Here is a 25121-nt window from a genome sequence, read left to right on the forward strand (position 1 = left end):
TGTATGAGTGTAGATCTATGAAGTGTGCCTCCAGGGCCCTTCAGAGAAACTAGCCTTGTGCATGGCCTTCTCCTGAAGAGTCCTTCCCTGGATGCTTCTCCAGTTGCTGGGCCTCTCCTTAGATGAGACGGCACCGGACGACCCTTGAATCGTTAGGCACCGATATCCATTCAGGCCTGTCCCTGCAGTTACTTCGCCTTGGGCTATCCAGCCCAGAGACATGGAATTGCATGGATCTGCACCCCAGGCTAGGAGGGCCATGAGGGCTGGTCAGGAGGACCAGGACCAAACAGACAGAAAATATCTTCTGAACCCCGAAACACGTGATGTCAGTACCTTAAATACCACCTCCCAGAATGCACAGCAGGAGAACACTCCAACTGGACTGGTTCAGAGAGAAAGAATGGCATTCAATACACCCAGCTAAACTGCATTCTCATACCTGCCGGTGGTGATAGCGACACCTGCGGGCCAAGGAGAACTCAGTGCAATCCAGCTAGACTGGTACTGAAACCATAATTTAGCAAAATTAGCCCCAAAACCCAACTGTGGTTTCAGAAATATTAATTTTCAAAAATAAATAGTGCGTGCTCGTCAGGAGCCGGCGCTACATACTATATACTACAGCAGTCAGTTTTCCACGTGCATGCTCCTGAAGAGTGGATGAATCCACAAAATGCATAGAGCTATTATATGCCATTTTTTTATCCCAACTATATATTTTACCTATTTAATGATCACCTGTAATATGTGATTTGTATTATTAGGGGCTAATTGTCATTGCTGTATGTTTATTCACTAAATTAAATATATTGGTTCCTTGGTGTACTCATGATTACCCTCATGTAACTTATCACTAATTTCCAATAAATGTAAACGTTTTACACCTGCCTGCTTCATTTACAGTCCGAAAACCCAGTCCACCTGTTTGTTCCTTTTCCCCATTCAATAATAAATATCACTCTAACCCTAAACCCTCTTCCTGCCCAGACCAATTTTCAGCGTTCAGCGCTGTCGCACTTTGAATGGCAATGGTGCAGTCTTAGCCCCTGTACACACGGTCGGAGATTTCTGCAACCAAATCCGTCGGATTTTGCCTGTCGGATTTTATCCGAAACTGTTGCATACACACGGTCGGACTAAGTTGGCGAAAAATCCGATCTTTCAGAACGTGATGACATAATTTCGTTACGATGGGACTACATTCAGGCTAGTAGCCAATAGCTTTGATGTAGGAATTTGATCTGAGCATGCGTGGAACTTGGTCCGATCAAAATTCTCTACACATGATCAGATTAGGTCCGTCCGGCCCAGTTGGTCGGGAAATATTTCCAACATGTTGGAAAATTGGGTCCGACGGAGATTCGGACGGAATCAATCCGATGCAGACCACACACAGTCGGATTATCTGATGACACGGTCCGATGAGACGCATTCTGACGGATTCTCCGACCGTGTGTACGTGGCATTACAACGCCGTACCCAAATGAGATTTTTATCATTTTTTTCCACACAAATAGAGCTTTCTTTTGGTGGTATTTAATCACGTCTGCGTTTTTTTTTTGTTTTGTTTTTTTGCTTAACAAACAAAATAATATGGAAAATTAAAAAAAATAATGAAGTTTCATAGATTGTTATAAAATTTTGCAAACGGGTAACATTTTCTCCTTCATTGATATGCGCTGATGAAGCTGCAGTGTTGGGCACTGATGGGCTGCACTGGTGGGCACTGATGGAGACAGATAAGGCAGCACTAATAGGCACTGATGGGGACAGATAAGGCAGTACTGATAGGCACAGTTAAGGCGACACTGATGGCCACTGATAAGATGGCACTGATGGGTGGCACTGGTAGGTGACACTGATGGCCAGAACTGTTGATGAGGCACTGATTGGTGACATTGATAGGTGGCACTGTGGGCCCTGATAGGTGGCACTGGTAGGTGGTGCTGGTGGGCACTGGTAGGCAGGACTGTTGTGCACTGGTAGGTGGCACTGGCAGGTGGTACAGGTGGGCATAGATGAGCTGGTGGTTGCTCTCCTTAATCGTGACCGATGTCCCTCTGACAGCCGCTGGTGATCGGCATCTCCTCAATGATATTCATAATGTCCCTCGGGACATAAGGAAATTCCAACCCGTATTCATTTGCTATTCTCTTATTAAGGAGTCGCTGGGACCTTGAAATCCGTGGCAGCTTGCGGGCACTTCCCTCCCCAGGAGGTATGCAAGAGTTTGGAGACCTTTGCACTAGAGCGGCACAGTCCCTTTGGAGTGTGGGCAGATTCACGAGTTTAGGGAGAGTCACATTCACCGAGATGGGGATTTCCACATTCAGCATTCTGCCCCTTGAAGTTAGGCATAACCAGCCCGAAACATCTATACAAGTGGTGGCTACATCATCCCCTCCAGCCCACAACAGCTCCTGAGTCAATGTCCCAAAAATATCATTGTCCCCAGTGTCTGACAAAGACTCCAACTCTGAGTCTCGATACTCCTCTGCCGGTAAATAATTCACTAAAGATTTACTTAGTCTGAGCCTTTCCCGAAGCAACCTTCTTCCGCTGATTGGGTCCAGCTGGACTCTGTAACGGTTTTCCATGGCCGTTCTGGGAAGCCTTTGTATGCCCAACTTTTTCTAACAGAGGCATGGTGACTTCAGTAACAGTAGTAGAAGCAGTGTCCATCTGTTCTAAAGTGGTTTCTCCGGCAGTCGCAGTGGTGGGAGAAATGGCATCTCTCTCAGAGGTGTCGGCAACAACAGGCATCACCACTGTGGAAGGCCTCACCAAAGGGGCAAAGATGGCCGACTCCTTGGTTGTCATGCCCGTGCCCCAGTCCACGCGGTAGGCCTTTGGTAGTGTGATTGACTGCTCCACTTTGAAGAAATACTCCCCACAGGCAGGACAGAGGACAAATGGCCGAGGGTTCATGAACAGTCCTTCACACTTTCCACACCCCCAGGGCCTCAACATCTCCCGATGTGTACAGGAACAACTGCCCTTGAGGGGCCAGGCGAATCTCTGTATCGGTCAAAGTAGCTCCCGGTAGTCTCACACCCATCAGACCTCCTCTCAATGGCATACGGGGTCCCATGGTGGGTGGCATTCCCGGAGCTTGAAACATTTTTGCGTTGAAAGTCTTTTCCTCCAACACTGTAAGAAAAATTGAAACAGCTTCTCCTCTTTCTGCAACACACTCTCGCGCAGTGCCTCGTGCAGGAAAAGAACAGCGCAGACTCCTCCCACTGGTTGCTTGGGTTGTGTAACTTTGCGGGCTTTTTGGCAAGGGCTCCTCCCACGCTTACGCACCTCACTGAAAGTCTCTGCCTGAGTAAAGATGGCGCTGATGGCGCAGTTCAAAAACACAACCCTCTGTCCTGTGCTTTCCCACGTGTACAGTTCTTTCGAGGGGTAACGGTAAATCCCGGACTGCGAGCCCCCACATGTAGCACTAACCCCCGAAGGAGCTGCTGATTTTGATTGGGCTTACCGTTACCTTCTTTTCCTCAATTCATGTGTAGGGGTGTCCTGTGGTAGATGGCCCAGTAACTTGAGAGACTGACGACAGATCTGCATAAAGGGATTTTAGTCTCTTAAAATGGGATCAGAGGGTTGGAAAGGAAGTTCAGGTACTCTTAGTGTCCAAGTCAATATTGAAGAACTTGCTTACTTTGACTGCATCCAGAGAATAGCCATTCACAGATGGATGTCCACTCAAGTTGGATAGTCCCCCTCTCACAAGGTCTAGCAGCCAACAAGGTGCTTAAAGTGGTTGTAAACCCTTACAAACCACTTTGACCTACAGGTAAGCCTAGATTAAGGTAGGTCCAAGAAATATCTCCTAAACCATGTAGGTTTAGGAGATATTTACAAAAAGACAGGCGATATGCCGTTAGTGGAGGCTCCCGTGTGCCCACTCACAGCACCGGAGCAACGATACCTGGAAGAAGATGGACGCTCCGAGCTACAGGGGACAGCAGCGACATCGCTGGCTCCTGTGTCACAGTCGCTGACTTCTGTGTCAAGTCTCTGCCACAGACGTTGTTGTAGAACACGTAGGAAAACTAAATTTGTAGAACACTTGTGTAATACCTGGATCTTTCAGCCAGCTTGGCGATATCCACGAGACCGGATTCTCTTCAGCTCCTCCAGGCTCTTGCTAAGAAACCAACCCATACGTGGCCTTCTTCTGAAGAGTGCTCCCCTGGATAGCTTGAAGCTACTGGGTCTCTCCCAAACTGGAGACGGCACCCAAACACCTCAGAATCCTCCTTTCGTTTCCTTGCCTTGGGCTAGTCAGCCCTGAGACATTAATTCGGGTGGATCCACACCCCAGGCCATAGCCTTCCTGGGGGCTGGTCAGGAGGACCAGGACCATGAAGTCAGTACATCCTTCTGGACCGGAAACCCCGAACCACGTGACGTCTGCATTTTAAGTACCCTCTCCCGGAAACCACAGCAAGAGCGCCACTCCCACTGGGCGGGCTCTGAAAGAGAATAATCTTAAAGCATCCAACCAGACTGTAGTTCCATGCCTGCCAGAAGAGACAGTGCCCTCCTGTGGCAAGGCTGAACATCTCATGGTCCAGTCAGACTGATGTTGAGGTCCAAATTTGAACAATTTTACCCAAACCAAACTGCAGTTCAGGTGTAACCTTAGATTTGAAAAAAATAGCAGGTACTCTTCAGGAGCTGGCGCTACATGTATATATAGAAGTTTTTCCTTTTTTTCTTTCTCTGGATAACAGGTGTCCTTTCCGATGGTTATGCTCCTGATGTGTGGGAAACTGGCTACACCTGGTGGTCTATCATTTCACTATGTTGCTAATTTGTTTTTCTTTTTTTCTTATTTGATAATACTTATTGATTAATTGGTTCCAGATGATGCAATATACATATATACCAGTCTTTGTATTTTCACATTACGGATGTATTTTGGTTTGAAGAAGGGCGTTATTACATTAGCCCCAAACTGTTACCTACATACTACGAATATCTTGTAACTTTTACAAATTTTTGATTAAACATCTACGTCTACGGACAAAGAGTGCTGGTCGTGGACGCGGTGCATTGTCATCAGCACGTAGCCATGGGACACGCTTGTCCTTATTTTCGAGCAGCTGGACGTGTTGAGCCACATCATGCCAAAAACTTGCTGGAGTGGATGACCAAGCCCTCTAAATCCTCCTCATCCTCTCTCACCCAGGCTCCGGGTACTAGCAAAGCAGCTGCCAACGTGTCCTCTTCCCTCGTCTCAATGTCATCAGTCACTACTTCCCTAGACCCACCACGTCCTCCTGAGGAGTCCCCTGAACTGTTTGAGCACAGTGTTGGGTACATGCTCCAGGAGGATGCCCAGCATTTTGTAGGCTCTGATGATGATACTCGGCTAGAGGAAGGCAGTAGCGTGAGCGCAGAGAGAGGGGATGCTCAAGAAGCACAGCAATCTGGCAGTCATGTTCCACCAGCTGCAGCATACTGCCAGGTTTGCTCCAGTGATGAAGAGGGAGGTGATGATGAGGTCACCAACTCCACGTGGGTGCCTGAGAGGAGGAGGAGGAGGCACATCTCCAACGAAGCAGAATGCCCTCCGGGGGCCAGCTTAAGGGCAGCAAACTGACTGAATCACACCGCAGAGCTGTCAGGGCTGGCTTAGCCCTTCCTCCTCTGGGCTGGCCACTCAGCTGGCGGCTAATTGCCAGCTCTCTTCTCTTTCCACAGTTACCAGCTTTTCCTGATGATGCTCGTCTGACCTGCCTATTTAAAGCCTTCCAGCTCACTTTTTCCTTTGCCTTCGCGTTGGTCAAATCACAAGGAACAATCTCCTGCTGTTTGTTTCAAGACTGGCTTGCTGACATCCCTCCTGGCTTCTTATCCTGCTTGCAGTTGCTCTCCTTGCATCTATGACTTCTGGCCTGGCTGATTACCCAATCTGGTTAATGAACTTTGGACTGGCTGACTACCTGATCTGGCTACTGGACTGTGGCTATGCTTGACTACGCTTTTTTCTATTTACCTTTTATTTTTATTAATAAACAAGTGTGATTTGATTGTACTTCTGTCTCTGTCTGTTTCATGGTTTCTGACAAGAGCTCCGCCTGTGCAGGGTGCTGCCTCTGCGCGTTATTCCAAAAGCTCTTTGGTGTGGGCCTTTTTTGAGACGAGTGCATCAGATCGCACCGCTGCTATTTGCAACATATGTCTCAAGCGTATCTCGCGTGGCCAAAACATCAGCCGCTTGGGCACCACATGCTTGACCAAACATATGTTGACCTGTCATGCAGCTCATTGGAAAGCGTACCTTAAAGCGGGGTTTCACCCTAAAGGGGCAATTTAGCCAAGCTAGCATTCAACCGCTGGGCATGTGGATGGCTGGAAGTGAACTTCTTTTCCTGGTCCAGCAGCTGGGGCAGGGACACTGGCCTGCTATAATCGGACGTGGGTGTATTGCTAGTAGAGTGCCCGCAAGTACTTGGCTGTGGCACACCTAATTCTACACCTTCATTCCTCTCAGAGCAGGTTTCAGAGAGGACTGAAGGTCTAGTGGGGTTGGAGATCCCAGCTGATCCCAGCTGATGAGGAGCAAGGAGAGGTCCGCTTTGTTCTTTGGTGTGGGTCTTTGAGGTACGCTTTCCAATGAGCTGCATGACAGGTCAACATATGTTTGGTCAAGCATGTGGTGCCCAAGCGGCTGATGTTTTGGCCACGCGAGATATGCTTGAGACATATGTTGCAAATAGCAGCGGTGCGGTTCCTCAGTGGCAGGTTCCCAAACGCCACTTTTTCTCACGGAAGGTAATTCCGGCTCTCTACCGGCATGTGGAAGGCAATGTCCATGCCTCGCTGGACAGGACGGTCAGCGGTAAGGTGCATATTACTGCTGACTCATGGTCCAGCAGGCATGAACAGGGACGTTTCCTATCTTTCACAGCCCATTGGGTCACTCTTCTGGCAGCTGGGAAGGCTGCAGGACAAGGTGCAGTAATGTTGGAGGTTGTTCCAACATCATGCCTCCAAAATACTACTATTGGTTGTGACACACCTCTCTCCTCCACCCCCTCCTCTTCTTCTTCCTCCATGGCCTCTTCCAGTGCTTTGTCTTCGGAACCAGCGGTGCTCCGTAGGCATTCAAGGGGCTACACAAGTACGCAGGCAAAAAGATGCCATGCCGTGCTTGCACTGGTGTATTTGGGGGACAGGAGCCACACTGGGGCAGATATTTTTCTCAGCTCTGCAGGGGCAGGCCGAGAGGTGGTTGATGCCACGACAGCTTAAGCCAGGAATGGTGGTTTGTAACAATGGCATCAACCTCCTCTCCGCCTTCCAACAGGGACAGCTGACCCATGTGCCCTGTGTGGCTCAAGTTTTTAACCTGGTGGTGCAACGGTTCTTGGGCAGGTACCCGGGCTTACAGGATGTCCTGAGGCAGGCCAGGAAAGTCTGTGTGCATTTTCGACGATCATATAATGCCAATGCTTGGCTGCCTGATCTCCAAAAGGAGTGGAACCTGCCCAAGAACCACCTTATATGTGACATGCCCACCAAGTGGAACTCAACGTTGGCCATGCTGCAGCGGCTGCACATGCAGCAGAGGGCTATCAATGAGTACCTGTGTGACTACGGCACCAGGACAGGGTCAGGGGATCTCGTTTTTTTCTCACCACGCCAGTGGGGCATGATCAGGGATGAATGCACTGTCCTGTCACCGTTTGAGAAGGCCACAAGGATGGTGAGCAGTGACAGTGCATGCATCAGTGACACTGTACCTCTTGTCCACCTGTTGGAGCATACGCTCCGTGGAAGAATGGACAGGGCACTTGAGGCAGAACAGAGGCAGGAAGAGGAGGACTTCCTTGCCTCTCAAGGCCCCCTTTATCCAGACAGTGTTCCTGCTGTCCCACCCATCACACAGGAAGAGGGCGAGGAGGAGGATTGTGTCAGCATGAAGGTGGAGCCTGGCATTCTGCATCAGCAGCAACAATCTTTTAGGGATGATTTACAGTCCCAAGAAACCCGTGGACTTGTACGTGGCTGGGAGGAGTTGGCTGCGGATCATGTCGTCCTTTGTGACCCAGAGGACTCCGGACCGAATGCCTCAGCTAACCTACGCAGCATGGCCTCCCTGATCCTCCAAAGCCTGCGGAAGGATCCTCGTATTCTTCAGATTAAGGAGGGGGACCATTACTGGCTGCCCACTCTCCTTGATCCAAGGTACAAGGGTAAGGTTGTGGACCTTATCTTGCCATCACAGAGGAAGCAGAGGATTAGACATCTCTGGGAGGCATTGCAGAAAGGTCTGTACAACTTGTTCCCAGAGACTGGGAGGTTACAAATAGAGATGGCCTTGCGGTTCGCCCGGCAGTCGGTTAGCGGCGAATGTTGCATGTTCACGATTCGCCAAACTGGCGCTGTTCGCCCGGAGGACATATGCATTTACATTGTGAAAGAACTTTGACCCATGATGACACATCCATCATGGGGTACAGGACAGCCAATTGAGACATTTCAGCACATGGACAATTGGACATTCCCCCTACCTTATAAATAGACCTGATCTAGCGGCCATTTTACATTCTGTCTTATGTCAGTGTAGGGACAGGATGCTGTGTGGAGTAGGGAGAGTCTGTAGTGACACAAATCACTAGCTATTAGGTCCACAAAAGTCCTTTTAAGGACTGGTATAGGTGTAGTACAGTATATAGGGTTTCGGTGCACTGCTGTGCTGGTGATTGCTGAGTGCACTGCTGACTGATTCTGCAGCTGTCTTTTGTCAGTGTAGGGACAGGACGCTGTGTGGAGCAGGGACAGTCAGTTTAATCACTAGCTATTACTATTAGGTCCACAAAGATCCTTTTAAGGACTGGTATAGGTGTACAGTATATAGGGTTGCACACGTATAATATACTTTCTTCCAAATATAGAAAGAATATTATACTTAACTGCTGCCCGATTCTGCAGCTGTCTTTTATCAGTGTAGGGACTGAGGGACAGTCTGCAAATCACTAGCTACTAGGTCCACAAAGGTCCTTTTAAGGACTGGTATAGGTGTAAAATATATAGGGTTCTGGTGCACTGCTGACTGCTGTGCTGCTGATTGCTTCCCGATTCTGCAGCTGTCTTTTATCAGTGTAGGGACTGAGGGACAGTCTGCAAATCACTAGCTACTAGGTCCACAAAGGTCCTTTTAAGGACTGGTATAGGTGTACAGTATATAGGGTTGTACACATATAATATACTTTCTTCCAAATATAGAAAGAATATTATACTTGACTGCTGCCTGATTCGGCAGCTGTCTTTTATCAGTGTAAGGACTGAGGGACAGTCTGAAAATTGCTACTAGGTCCACAAAGGTCCTTTTAAGGACTGGTATAGGTGTACTATTTGGTGTGCAGTGTATGGGGGTGTAATACACGTATAAAATACTTGCACATATAGAAAGCATAGTGCTCTCTATCTCGGTGCTGGTGTCAGTGCTCTCTATCTCGGTGCTGGTGTCAGTGCTCTCTATCTCGGTGCTGGTGTCAGTGCTCTCTATCAGGGTGCTGGTGTAAGTGCTCTCTATCTCGGTGCTGGTGTAAGTGCTCTCTATCTCGGTGCTGGTGTCAGTGCTCTCTATCTCATTGCTGGTGTCAGTGCTCTCTATCACGGTGCTGGTGTCAGTGCTCTCTATCATGGTGCTGGTGATCATCTCCTGCACCCTCTTCATAGCCTGGCCTGACCTTGCCTCTCCTCCTTCATGCGCTCCTGAATTGTCAAAATTTCACAGGTAAAAAAAGAATGCTTGTTGTTGTCGATCCCAGATTCACTTGTGGCTGAAAATATGACGCCTGCCATTAAAGTCAATGGGGCCCGCCGCAAACTTTGCGGTTCGCAAACTTTTGGTCGCGTTCACAGTTCGCGTCTGTCGGAAGTTCGTCCATCTCTAGTTACAAACTCCTGGTCCTGGACAACGTGTTGCTGAGGCTCAGTCACAGAAGGAGCGGTGGAGAAGGTGGCCGACTGACCGATGCGTTCAGACAATTTTTTAGTCCGCAGCCCCAAGGTATGATTGGTTCCAGCAATCATCGCCAGCGTCTGATTTAGATGGTGCAGGAATAACTAGGGGCAAGGTCAGACTTGGACGCCTTTCCCACCGAAAATCCTCAGAGCTTGCACAGTGTGCAATTGAGCTACTGGCCTGTCCTGCATCCAGCGTTGTTTCAGAACGCACATTCAGTGCTGCTGGAGGCTTTGTAAAAGATCACAGGGTACGCCTGTCCACCGTCTCGGTTGATTGACTGACCTTCATAAAGATGAATCAGTCTTGGATCAACACCAGCTACCAAGCACCTGAAGCTGATGTAACCAAATCATTTTGTTTGAAATGTCACATCCCTTCAAGACTGCCTATGCTGATGCTGAGTGACTGTCCTGTTATGTTGACTGACTAGCCTCTTCCTCCTCAATGATCCTGCTGATACCTTGGAAGAACATTTTTGGTTCTGGGTGCCGCCACCAGTGGCTAAGGCCCAATTTTTCAGCCCCTGTTCAACAGGGGTATGTAATATAATTTTTGATGCAATGCTTTGCAGCAGGGCTCATTCCTGCACCCCAACTAGAGTATATGGGAGAGGTTGCAGTGTCATGGCACCAGCACCGGGCCTAAGGCCCAATTTTTCAGCCCCTGTTTAACAGGGACATGTAATTACAATTCTTGATATAATATTTCACAGCAGGGCCCGTTCCTGCGCCCACCAAGAGTGACTGTGAGGATTTATAGTGTTGTGGCACCAGCACCACAACCACCAAAGGCCCAATTTTTCTACCACTGTTCAACAATGGCATGTAATTACAATTCTTGATATAATCGTTCACAGCAGGGTGCTCCAGCACCCACCAAGAGTCACTTTGAGGGTTTACAGTTTTGTGGCAACACCAACACCTTAGGGCCAAATTTCTGCAGAGCACACATCATTGGATTTGATTAACAGCAGCGGGAGCCAATGGCCAATGTTAGTTTCTCACAAACTGCAAGTGGGACTTCTTATGGCTTTCTTTCAACATTGGCTTTCTTCTTGTCACTCTTCCATAAAGGGCAGATTTGTGGAGAGACGACTAATAGTTGTCCTGTGGACAGATTCTCCCCCCTGAGTTGTGGATCTCTGCAGCTCCTCCAGAGTTACCATGGGCCTCTTGGCTGCTTCTCTGATGAATGCTCTCCTTGCCCGGCCTGGTCAGTTTAGGTGGACAGCCATGTCTTGGTAGGTTTGCAGTTGTGCCATACTCTTTCCATTTTCGGACGATGGATTGAACAGAGCTCCGTGAGATGGTCAAAGCTTGGGAGATTTTTTTTATAACTTAACCTTGCTTTCTCTAACAAAAGGTTCTCTAACACATCTCATGAGGGCTTCACAAAACAGCTGTATTTATGCTGAGATTAAATTACACACAGGTGGACTCTATTTACTAATTAGGTGACATCTGGAGGCAATTTGGTTCCACTAGATTTTAGTTAGGGTATCAGAGTAAAGGGGGCTGAATACAAATGCCCCCCCTTCACACTTTTCAGATATTTATTTGTAAAAAATGTTGAAAACCATTTATCATTTTCCTTCCACTTTACAATTATGTGCCACTTTCTGTTGGTCTATCACATAAAATGCCAATAAAATACATTTACGTTTTCGGTTGTAAGAGGACGAAATGTGGAAAATATCGAGGGGTATGAATACCTTTTCAAGGACTGTATTTATTAGGTCGAAGGTTTGTCAAGCAGAAACTCTTTGGAGAATATGATCACAGGATATGACCTCACAGGATATGACCTCACAGGATATGAATGTCAACACAGGAAGTAGATTATACAACAACCAATGGCTTATGGGCATGTCTGAGCAGGGACAGTGTGTATGCTTTACCTGGAAGCCATGTTCTTCAACTAAACAAAGGAAGTCAAATGGCTAACCAACATGAACTCTATCGCTGACCATAACAACTCAAAAGCTCCCGTGTTTACCACTTGGCGTGAATCCTTATTCTGCTTTATTCAGAGAACACATACACAGACTATGCTGAAGGGAGATTATCTGCAGGTGCACGCTACGTGTCCCGCCATGTGTTGATCAGGCACACAGAGACACGTGAGCGTATATCCCCTAACCAATAATGTCTTTCCAGAATGAACACATCCCCCCCAGACGAACGTCTGTGCCTCGCACAGGGGACCTTTCGTTGGTGGACATACTCGCACTCTTAAAACACCTCCCTCCAAACACAGTAAGTTTTCCAATACCAAACGGATCTCAACCAGCGTCAGTCTGCCCCAGTCAGCTCTTTAGAGTGGGCTGCAGGAGTACTAACACTGGGAGACACTATGACTATACATATAAAAATACATCTTCAGAAAATTTCCATAACAGCCAACAATAATAACATTACCAACAAACATAAAAGCCAACAAACCACTGAATGTTATCCCCCAGAGTGTGGTCATGTGACCCAATGTCTAGTCTGAAGAGGAGTAGATTTTCATTGGCTGATGGTCCTCTTCTGCAGAGATCCCCCAACCAAAACCTAGGCACCCTGATCACATGACTGGCCCCTGTGGGATCTTGCAGTGGAGGTTTCTGCAGTAAAGCTATTTCAGGATTTTGGTGACTTTTTATGACTGTAATGGATTGGGGTGGACGGGGTATTACAGGGGAAACCATATTTCATTATAGTACAATGTTACAGATCTCCCCATCTCTGTGTCTCTCAGTTCCGGTATCAGATCCAGTCCTGGATGTGAGGTGTCTCCAGAATGGCAGCGCTGAGATCTCCTGCTGGGTGGAGAACGGGATTGACCCCTCCATCTACCTGACTGTGAGTGGAGGATTGGAGGTATATAATGTCACCAGCTCAGAGCGGACAGTCCGTGTCACTGTGCCTCCAGTGTCACCGCCCGATTCCTGGAATATCAGCTGTTCAGCAAAGAACAACATCAGTGAGAGATCCACCAATCAAACGCATGCCGCTTGTCCAGGTGAGTGACGTGTGTCCTTTCCCTGCTGGGTCCCTTCTAATAACGCTGTATATTCCAGAGCAGTGTTCATCCTCCTTATTATACTGTGTGCCCCATTATGGAGCAGACATGAGTCAGATCTATACCAGACACTATTGCTAGATGAAAAAATGGTTCCCCCATAATTCATACCAGGCCCTATGGTTCCGGTATAGGTTTTAAATGGGAACCTCATGCAAAAATCGATAATGCTGAAAGATGCAAAACTCCATTTAATAACATGTCTGGGGATGCCCTGACCAGTGGCGGAACTACCAGGGCCCCAAAGGTCGCACTTGCAACCAGGCCCTGGCATTCCACCACTGTGGGAGGCCCCAACACGGCCAAATGGTTCTTGAGTTTGGGCGGGCTCAAGGGCAGGGGCAGGCACAAGATCAGCACACAGAAAATATCAGATTCCAGAAAATCACCAGAGCCCCCCCCCCCCCCCTCCACATCATCCCCTTTATATTAAAGTTTGCAAGATTCTCCCTTACAGTGCAAGAGAGAACTCTGCGGACCCTGATGTAAAGGGGAACTCTGATGTAAAGGGGAGTGCTGTGGACCATAATGTAAAGGGGAACACTGTAGACTCTGATGTAAGGCGGGGCTCTGTTGACCAGAGGCCACCTTACACCAAAGTTTCCCTTTAGACCATAGTCTGCAAAATTCCCCTTTACATCATGGTCTGTAGAATTCCCCTTTACATCAGAGTTCCTCTTTTCAGGGAACACCGTAAGGGGAAACCCTGCAGACTCGAATGTAAAGGGGAACTCTGTGGACTGTGATGTAAGGGAGAACTTTGTGGACTGCGATGTCAAGGGGAACTCTAAAGTAAAGGGGAATGCTACAGACCATGATGTAAGGGAAAACTCTGATGTAAAGGGGAATGCTGTGGACTGTGATGTAAAAGGGAGCACTGCAGACCATGATGTAAAGGGGAACTCTGCAGATTGTGATGTAAAGCGGAATTCTGCAGGCCATGATGTAAAGGAGAATGCTGCAAGCCGTGATGTAAAGGGGAATGCTGCGGAGGGAGATGTAAAGGGGAACACTGCAAGACCATGATGTAAAGGAGAACAATGCGGACCGTGATGTAATGACTCCCCAGGACACACTTAACCCCTCCCTAGCCCCCCTAGTGGTTAACCCCTTCACTACCAGTGTCATTTTTACAGTAATCAGTGCAGATTTATAGCACTGATCGCTGTAAAAATGACAATTGGACACAGTCGTCATGTGATCAGGAGGGCTCTGTGTCTGGGTGACATGAGCGCATCGGGATTGTGTCGCTGCGAGGGCACATGCGTGCGCAATCCCCCTCCTTCTGAGGGACATTCCTGGACATCCACTCAGAAGGAGGAAGCCATATATGTGCAGTGGCTGGGTGGAAGGTGGTTAAAGGACATGTAGTGGGAAGTAGATTCAAATATAAAATCAACCTGTAGAGCTTCACTGTGTCAAATAAATGCAATGTAGGGACGAGCCGAACACCCCCGGTTCAGTTTGCAGCAGAACATGCAAACAGGCAAAAAGTTAGTTTGAACACCGTTAAAGTCTATGGGACACGAATGTGAAAAACCGAAAGTGCTCATTTTAAAGGCTTATATGCAAGCTATTGTCATAAAAAGTATTTGGGGACCCGGGTCCTTCTCCAGGGGACATGTATCAATGCAAAAAAATAGTTTTAAAAACTGACTTTTTTTGGGGAGCAGTTTTCCTATGTTTAGAACAGTACCAGAGCAAAATTACATTTCTAAAGGAAAAAAGTCATTCAAAACTGCTTGCGGCTGTAATGTATTGTGGGGTCCCAGCAATATAGATTAAAATCATTGAGAAAAACAGCATGGGTCTCCCCCTCAGTCCATTACCAGGCCCTTTGGGTCTGGAATGGATATTAAGGGGAACCCAGCACCAAAATTAAAAAAAAAAAAATGGCGTGGGGGGCCTGCCCTATATACTCTGTAGAAAATTGGGCCTTAGGTGTTGGTGGTACCAGAACACTGTAACCCCTCACAGTTGCTCTTGGTGGGCGCAGGAACGGCGCTGCTGTAAAATATTAGATCAAAAATTGTAATTGCATGCCCCTGTTAAACAGGGGCCAAAAAATTGGGCCTTTGGTGGTGGTGGTATTGGTGGTGCCCTAAACCAAAAATATTGGTGGAAGCTATCATCATCAAGATTGAGGAGGAGGAGCAACTGCACAAAGGCTGCACTGTATTGTGTACTGTGTACACCATCAGAAGTGTGGTAGAAACAGTACACCAATGCACTGTAGATATAGGCTACAGGGGAGATATATATAGATATATATATATATATATATATATATATATATATATATATATATATAGATGATGTATATATCAAATGCACTGCCACTAACTGAATAACCTGTCTGCTTAATCTAACTCAAGCTATCTCTCTGTCCACACCAACAACACTACACAGAGCCACCGTGTAGGCAGCCTTATATAGTGTGGGGCATGGATTTAGTCCCCCTGAGTCTTGGTTGGCCAAAGGCACCCTGCCTTTGACCAATTATGGCTCTCTTAGCAGAGGGCGCTGGGATTGGCCAAAGCATGCAGGTCAGGTGCATGCTTTGGTCATCATACAGTAATGCACTGCGATCTCTCAGTGCATTATGGGCCGTTTGGCGGCACTCAGATTTGCTGCGAACGCCCTGATGTTTGAGTCGAACTTATGTTGGCCGAGAACATCGAGCTCATCCCTCCCCCAAGGGACATGTATCAATGCAAAAAAAAAAGTTTTAAAAACTGATTTTTTTGAAAGCAGTGAGTTTAAAAATGCTTAAAGTGAAACAATAAATATTAAAATATTCCTTTAAATATCATGCCTGTGGGGTGTCTATAGTATGCCTGTAAGGTGGCGCAGTTTTCCCATGTTTAGAAAAATACCTACAGCAAAATGGCATTTCTAAAGGGAAAAAGTTGTTTAACACTGCTTACAGATGAAAATCATTGAGAAAAACACCATAGGTCCCCCCCTCCCAGCCCATTACCAGGCTCTTTGTGTCTGGTATGAATATTAAGGGCAACCTTGCACCCAAATAAAAAAAATGGCGTGGGGGCCCGCGGGCACTATGTACTCTAAACAGAAATATATATATATACTATACAACCTGCCCTATATACTCTGCAGAAAATTGGGCCTTAGGTGTTTGTGGTGCCAGAACACTGTAACCCCTCACAGTTACTCTTGTTGGATGCAGGAACAGGCCTTGTTGTAAAATATTTGATCAAAAATTGTAATTACATGCCCCTGTTAAACAGGGGCAGAAAAACTGGGCCTTTGGTGGTGGTGGTGTCCTAAACCAAAAATATTGTTGGAAGCTAGCATCATCAAGATTGAGGAGGAATAGGATAGTCACTCAGCATAGGCACTCTTCATGGGAACCCACATTGATGGAAAAATCAATCAGTTACATCAGCATCAGGTGCTTGATAGCTGCTGATCCAAGACTGATTCATTTTTATGAATGTGAGCCTATCAACAACGTCTGTGGACAGGCACACTCTATGATCTTGAAAATAAAATTTAAGGTTCAAAGAGACGACCCTGAAAAGCAGTCAAGGGGAGATAAACCACTGTGTGGTGATATAAATGTATGAAGCTTTATTGGTGAAATTCAAATAACTGGTCACTCCAAACAGTACTCTATGATCTGTCATAAACCTTCCTGCAGCACTGAATGTGCGTTCAGAAAGAATGCTGGATGCAGGACAGGCCAGTAGCTCAATTGCATATTGAGCAAGTTCTGACCAGTGGTCCATCCTCGAGACCCAGTAACCCAGTGGATGGTCTGTTGGAAAGGTCTCCAAGTCTGCTCTTGCCTCTAGATATTCGTGCACCATGTAATTCAGATGCTGGCGATGGTTGCTTGAACCGATCAGATCTTGGCGCAGAGGACTGAAAAATTGTCTAAAGGCATCGGTCAGCCGGCCACCTTCTCCAAAGCTCTTCCTCTGACTGAACGAATCCTTAGCAACACGTTGTGAAGCACCAGGAAATTGTAACCTCCCAGGGTCTGGAAACGCATTGCACAAACCTTTCTTCAAGGCCTCCTGAAGATGTTTCATCATCTGCTCCCTCTGCGAAGGCAGGATGAGTTCTGCAACCTTACCCTTGTAACGTGGATCAAGAAGGGTTGCCAGGCAGTGATGATCCCTCTCCTTGATACCACGAATCCTAGAGTCCTTTCGCATGCTTTGCAGAATCAGGGAGGCCATGCAGCGTAAGTTTGCAGAGGCATTTGATTCTGAGTCTTCAGTTACTAAGGATCACATGAACCGTAACAACCTCCTCTCAGCCACGTACAACTCTTTAGGTTTCTGGAGACTGAAAACCATCCCTTGAAGACTGCTTCTGAGTGTTATCCTCCACGTCCATACATGCCTCCTCCTCCTCTTCTCTTCTTCCTGTGTGATTGGCGGGCCCGTAGGAATACTATCTGGATAAAGGGGGCCCTGAGAGGTAAGGAAGTCGTCCGCTTCCTCCCACTGTTCTGCCTCAAGTGCCCTGTCCATTATTCCACAAAGCTTGTGCTCCAACAGGAAGACAAGAGGGACAGTATGACTGATGCATGCATTGTCGCTACTCACCATCCTCGTGGCCTCCTCAAATGGTGACAGGACAGTGCATGCATCCTTGATCAGTAGCCACTGGCGTGGTGAAAAGAAGACAAGCTCCCCTGACTCTGTCCTGGTGCCATATTCACACAGTTACTCATTTATGGCTCACTGCTGTGTGTGCAGCCATTGCAGCATTGCCAATGTCGTGGAAATCCCAGATGAGGAGCAAGGAGAAGTCTGCCTTTTACTTTGATGTGGGTCTTTCAATTGCTGTTGCCAACTGACTGAATGGGAGGACGTCATATGTCTGGTCAAGCATGTGTTGTTCTGGCCACGCTTGATCCGCTTCAGACATAGGTTGCAAACAGCAACGGTGCGATCTGCTGCACACGTGTCAAAAAATGCCCACATCAAGGAACTTTTCAAAATCAGCGGGAAATCAGCAGCGCTCTGCACCTGCGGAGTTCTGCGGTGTGATGCAGTAGGATGGCTGCCTTTAAGCTGCCCCCTAGAGGACATCCTGCCTCGTTGGAGTTGTGCCACCACCTCCTCCTCCTCTCTTCTAGCAGGCAGTAGCGTCAGTGACCTCATCACCCCCTCCCTCCTCGTCAAACTTGGCACTATGCTGCAGCTGGTGGAACATGACTGACAGTTTCTCTCTAGGCTCACGTTACTCCCTTCCCTTCGGAGCCTTCAAATTACTGCGCATCCTCCAGCAGCCTGTACCTGACACTGTGGTCGAATAGTTCAGGGGACTCCTCTGTGCATGATGGTGGGACTACGGAAGGAGTGACATTGGACAAGGAGCCGGTGGAATAGGCCACTTTGGCAGCTGCATTGGAAGGCAAACTACTCTGAGCCTGGGTGACAGAGGATGAGGAAGGCTTTGTTATCCACTTCACCAATTTTTCTGCATGTTCTGGCTCAATAACACAACCAGCAGCAGAAAAAAAGGACAAGCATGCCCCACGGTCACCTGCAGAGGATGCACCATGTCCACGACCGGCACCGTTGACTGTAGACACAGTGGCCTGTGAGCGTTTGTCTCTTCTTCGTGGCCTTCCAGACATGATGTTTATTTTGTTTTGCAACACCACACTACACTGTATTGTGTACTGTGTACACCACCAGAGAACTAGTAGCAACTGCACTACAGCTGCACTGTATTGTGTACACCACCAACAAAGTAGTAGCAACTGCATTACGGCTGCACTGTATTGTGTATTGTGTACACCACCAGAAGTGAAGCAGCAACTGCACTACGGTTGCACTGTATTGTGTACTGTGTATACCACCAGAAAGATAGTAGCAACTGCACTATGATTGCACTGTATTGTGTACTGTGTACACCACCAGAACAGTAGTAGCAATTGTACTACAGCTGCTCTGTATTATGTACTGTGTATACCACCAGAAAAGTAGTAGCAACTGTACTACGGCTGCACTGTATGATGTACTGTGTACACCACCAGCAAAGTAGTAGCAACTGCATTACGGCTGCACTGTATTGTGTATTGTGTACACCACCAGAAGTGAAGTAGCACCTGCACTATGGCCGCACTGTATTGTGTACACCACCAGAAAAGTAGTAGCAACTGCACTACAGCTGCACTGTGTTGTGTACTGTGTACACCACTAGAAAAATAGTAGCAACTGTACTATGGCTGCACTGTATTGTGTACACCACCAGAACAGTAGTAGCAACTGTACTACAGCTGCACTGTATTGTGTACTATGTGCACCACCAGAAAGGTAGTAGCAACTGTACTATGGCTGCACTGTATTATTTACACCACCAGAAGTGTAGTAGAAACAGTGCACCGCGGAATTCACTGTAGATATAGGCTAAACTGGATGGATGTATATATATATATATATATATATATATATATATATATACATATACATATATTAATACACTCTCTGAAGTATATTAGAAATAGTACACCATGGAATGAACTGTAGATATAGGCTACACTGGATGCGGTGTATTAATATATATTATAAATAGTAGACCACATATTGCACTGTAGATATAAGCTACACTGGATGCAAAGTATATATATACTAGACTGACTGTGTATATATATATATATATATGTATATATATATATATATATATATATATATATATATATATATATATATCAAATACACTGCCACTAACTGAATAACCTGCATGCTTAATCTAAATCAAGCTATCTCTCCGTCCACACCAGCAACACTACACAGGGCCGCCGTGTAGGCAGCCTTATATAGTGGGGGCATGGATTTAGTCCCCCCTGAGCCATGATTGGCCAAAGGCACCCTGCCTTTGGCCAATTATGGCTCTCTTAGCAGAGGGTGCTGGGATTGGCGAAAGCATGCAGGTCAGGTGCATGCTTTGGCCAATCATCATGCAGCAATGCACTGCAATCTCGCAGTGCATTATGGGGTGTTCCACAGTGCTCAAATTTGCCGCAAACTCCCCATAATGTTCGTTCTTCAGCGAACACCCAATGTCCAAGTCGAACATCAAGCTCATCCCTAGTACTGACAACCTATCTCATTTCTTGAAACACTAACAAGCCAGGAAAGTACAAATACCCTTCAAATTACCCCATTTTGGAAAGTAGACAATCCAAGGTATTTAGTAAGAGGCATTGCGAGTTTTTTGAAGTTATAATTTTTTCCCACAATTCTTTGCAAAATTAAGATTTTTTTTTCTTTTTTTTATCCCACAGAATTGTCATATTAACAGGTTATTTCTTTCATGCAGCATATGCATACCACAAATTACACCCCAAAACGCATTCTACTACTCCTGAGTATGGCAATACCACACATGTGAGACTTTTGCACAGCCTGGCCACATACAGAGGCCCAACATGCAGGGAGCACCATCAGGTGTTCTAGGAACATAAATTACACATTTCATTTTTTACTATCGCTTACACTTTTGAAAGCCTTGGAGCACCAGGACAATGGAAACATCCACAAAATGGCCCAAATTTAGAGAGTAAACACCCCAATGTATATTCTATAAGGCATATTGAGTCTTTTGAACGTGTCATTTTTTTCCACAAGTTTTTGGAAAACATAGAAAGAAAATGAAAATGAATTTTTTTTTTTTTACAGAAAGTTGTCCATTTATAAGATATTTCTAACACATAGCATGTATGGATAGAGAATGGATGAGCCACAGAAAGATGTAGCACAGATGAGCCAGGGGTGGATGGAGGATGGAGGGAGCACGGATGAGCCAGGGATGGATGGAGGATGAATGGAGCATGGATGAGCCAGGGATGAATGGAGCATGGATGGGTGGGAATGGAGCAAGGGATGGATGGAGCATGGATGATGAGCCAGGAATCAATGAAATATAGATGGGCACATATGAGGCATGGATGGGCACATATGAGGCATGGATGGGCACATATGAGGCATGGATGAGCACATATGGAGAATGGATGAGCCAGGGATGAATGGGTGTAGCATGGATGGGCACAGATCAGCACTGTGGGCACTCCAGAGACAACCCACAGTGCTGCTGCACCCGGCTTCCCCCTCTCCTTGAACACTGTATCGATTGGTGCGAGGAGAGGGGAGGAGCTGCACCGGACAAGCTCCGGTTTGCTGACAAGTGATCGCTCCATGGACAGAGCGATCGCGTGGTAAAAGGATGCTTTCATTGGCCCTTTACCCTGTTCCGTGATGCCCCGGGTCCGCCCTGGTTCGGACGTCCATGGACGCCCTCCCAGAATAAGCCGACCATGCTGTAGCCGTCTTTCGGCTATGGCCCAGTCAGCATGTGGTTTTTATTGATTTGATTTGATTTATTGATTTTATTGCAGAAAGTAAAAACTATTTTTTTTTTTTAATAATCGGTCTTTTTTTGTTTATAGTGCAAAAAATAAAAACCGCACAGGTGATTAAATACCACCAAAATAAATCTCTATCTGCGGAAAAAAAGGAAAAACTTTTTATTTGGGTACAGCGCTGCATGACCGCGCAATTAAAACAACGCAGTGCCATATCGCAAAAAAATGCCTGGTCAGGAAGGAGGTAAAACCTTTCCGGAGCTGAAGTGGTTAAGAAATACCTTGATTAATAGTGCGCTGGCCTATTGCTGATAACATCAGTTTATTAACCCTGTAAGACGAGTTCAATGTCTGTGGCAATGCGGTCCTGAGGTTATATGGTTTGGGTGGGGAGGGAGTCATTGGCTGGTTATGTGGATGTAAATCTGCTCTGTGTCTTCACTAACTCTCTTGCTGTTATCTTGTGAATTTTACACCAACAAGAAGGCCATCCTGGGTTTGCCTATATGGTTGTCATGGTTTTGCAATAGTTTGCTTACCTGTTTCCATGTGTTCATCTCTAGAGACCAGTCGACCCTCACCTGACTGCTTTTGTATTCCATCCTCTGGCATTACTCCACCCTAGCTCCTATCAGAGAGCTCTATATTAACCTGTGCACTGCAAGCCAACCCTGCTGATCAACTTTGTGTGTTAGCTTCCTGTTACCTGCCGTGTGCTCTTCTCTTGTTCTGTTACCGACTTTGGCGTGTCTTTGACTATCCCTGTTTGCCTGTGATCCTGACCTTTTGGCGTGTCCCCGACTATTCCTGTCTGCTTGTGGCCCCGACCTTGGCTTTGTCCCTCACTATCCCTATCCTCCTGTTGCCTACTGTGGGTGTGAGTTGGGGGACCCTGGGGGTCGCGACCTGGAGCCAGTTGCAGCCAAGTTCATCCTCACCACTAGAGGCGCTGGTGAACACCTGCTGGCTCTTAGACTCCGCGCCCCAGGGAATCTTACGCTCTAACCCCAGTGGGATCTGTCTCCCGTCTGCAGCAGTCAGCTGTAGGGTCCACAACCTTGCGGTGCACTCCTGATCCCTACGGTGTGCATCTGTCACCTCGCCTCAAGGTGTCCTGACAACGGTTTTTGGTGAGGTGATGTGATGGCTGGTGACTCTCTCACTTGGTCATGTCCTCACCCGGCCTGCTGTCATTGTATGATAATAATCTGATCTTCTATTCTCCATGTTTACTGGACGAGTTATTAAATGGCCGGCTACGTCCTTATCAAGTCAACCAGAATCTCTGCCATTACCGGTGTGACTGTCCTGTTATACTGACACTGCTGTACTGAAGATCTGACTGGGTTTGGTATATAATATTTACTTTTCTGTACAACTCTCTCATTGTACCCCATTATCTCCATTTAGGAACACGTTGGGGTCACTTCCTGTCATCCGGTGCGGTCTTTGTCCTCTACACCGGTCTTCTCATCTTTATGGTCAATGACCTGAGGAAGATGAAGAATGAGAAGAATCGGCGTGAGAGGAGGACAACGAGGAGGGATCAGATGGAAATGGAACCAACTTACTATGACGACTGCTACTAAAGCAGCTACTGTGCTGGATTTGTAGATTTGCAAGGCTTTGCCCTCATATTGTGAGAGACATTTATCTGCTATATTGTATATATTTTATATAGTTTCCACTTTCCAGCTGCTTAGCCTTCTCTCAGCACACATTGATAATTTCTCTTTATAAAACTCATTATAACTGTGTGACCTGGCAGTAACTTATGAAGCTAATGAACCTTTTACCTTCTTTGGATATTAGTTAGCCACAAAATAATATCTACCTATGCTAATGTTCCTGAAATGTTCCTGAAAAGAAATGGTTAACTGCTTAGCTTCTGGACTGAAAATCTCCCTCCATCCTTCCTCCGCTGGCTCTGACACTGAGAACCGAGTGATCTAATACTGCAGATCGCTCGGTTCTCACAGCTCCTCGAGTATGTAGCCTGGCTATTCAGGAAAGGGGAATACGAGAGTCCCTCCTGCTTCACCATATGCCGTCAACATTGTGGGGTGTCTTGCCAGATGGGACCACCTCCCTGGCAAAGCACTGGGTCCCCATGTATGAGGTGGTATCAAAAAGTTTGGAGACTAGCTCTGTTTAAGTACTTTATTTTTCTATATTTACACACTATCACCTTCAAAATAGTCCCCTTGCACAGCAATACAAGTGTTCAGCGTTCCAACGTTCCTTCCACTTCTGGAATGTGTCCTGGAAGTCTTCTTTTCAAAGTGCCAAGCACCTTCTGCGATTTGCGCTGGATCTCTCCACAATGGTGTTAAAATGGCAACCTTTGAGCTGGATCTTCAACTTCTTGCAGCATCACTGTAAACTTACTGAATCATGTCTAACGTCTCTGTGGAAAATTTGCCCAGTTTCACACAGAAACCTCACACATTTGCTCTTTGTTCTAACTTGCTGTTCATGATGAAATAACAGAAGTGGTAACGCACGTCAGAATAGCACCAGTTGCACAGGATGATGTCTTTTGGCACACTGACTTATGAAGTTGTGTGCTTCCAGCCTTGTGCACCCTCTGATGCTAGAGGTGTACATAGTTTGTTAGAGTAGGCAAATTTGGCTTGGCTAACAGCCAAGCCTGGGTTGAATCTGGGTCGGGGTTGAATAATTCAGAAAGGCTGGTTGACTCATCAAGCAGCACCTCTGGCAACTCCCCCTGCTCTCTGGAACCTTGGAGAAGCTTCCAGAAGTAGAGGGTGGATTTTTAGGAGGAGCTGCTTGCAGTATTTATGAGGGCCCCAGCCAATCCCCAGTAAGTGGGCTGGCAAGGGTCGGGTATCTCCATAAATACTCATGGGTCAGTCAAGCAAGGGGTAGTTGTTGTTGGGGAAGATGGAGAATGAGAGCTGGGGAGGCTGTCGGTGGCCCATGAGGGTGCCCCCTAGTCTAGGGGGGTGACCTCAGTGCCTGAGGCTCGGGTGGTGGAGAGTTTCTCCATAACACACGGAGGAATCCTCACCTGGATGCACAAGAGAATGTGTGAGGACAGTAGGAGATGGTCAGCATGTCCAGAAGTTCTCCAGGAGAAGTCAGTCGAGTGAGCTGGTAAATGTGCAGTCTGTGGAAAGTAGCCAGGAGGGCTAGTGAATGGGGCAGCTGCAGCCAATTGTGGGCTGGCAGTGCCTTAAGAGGTGGTTCTGGAATCAGTAGCCACGAGAATGTAGCTGGACACTGAACTTTCTCTACACACCAAAGGGGCCCAGGGTCCTTGCCTGTAAAGGGACTTTGCTAAATCTGACTAAGTGCTTTTTGTCAGATCCTCAAACATCTGAGTCTGTGATCTGCATGCAAGTTTGTGCAGGTGAGAAGAAAGGAGTGTATATACAGTAGACTGTATATAGGAGAGTTTGTCCCTGAAGAGTTTCTGAAGTCAAGCGGGCATCCTGTAATAATACCCCTATCCCCACTCAAGTTTTATCCCCCCAATAAAACATAAAAAAAACAAGCACTGGACTGTTCCTTAACTCTGTGGTATCACTTACCTGGTAGCAGAGCCTGATAGGATGAGGAAGGCCTCTCTTACACCTCTGATTCGGGACCTCTGATAGTGGAGAGAAAAGGTGTAGGAGTGCCAGGAAGTCTTGCAAGCAGCAGGGCTGATGTCATTGCTGGGCTGGTGAAGCCTTCAGATGGCTT

At 46.9% G+C, this 25121-nt stretch overlaps 1 protein-coding gene across 1 annotated transcript in view; it reads left to right on the forward strand.

Moving 5' to 3' along the window:
* LOC143981501 (uncharacterized) overlaps positions 1 to 23297 on the forward strand; it is a 32182-nt gene extending 8885 nt beyond the window's left edge. The window contains exons 3-4 of the mRNA XM_077479369.1: positions 12740 to 13003; positions 22824 to 23297. Coding sequence (XP_077335495.1) covers positions 12740 to 13003; positions 22824 to 23002 — 443 coding nt within the window. The 3' untranslated portion in view covers positions 23003 to 23297. The remainder of the gene's footprint in view (positions 1 to 12739; positions 13004 to 22823) is intronic.
* The last annotated feature ends 1824 nt before the right edge of the window (positions 23298 to 25121 follow it).

The sequence above is a fragment of the Lithobates pipiens genome, unplaced genomic scaffold, assembly GCF_037356315.1.
Source record: "Lithobates pipiens isolate NorthernLeopardFrog02 unplaced genomic scaffold, aLitPip1_a1.2 Scaffold_16, whole genome shotgun sequence".
NCBI lineage: Eukaryota > Metazoa > Chordata > Amphibia > Anura > Ranidae > Lithobates > Lithobates pipiens.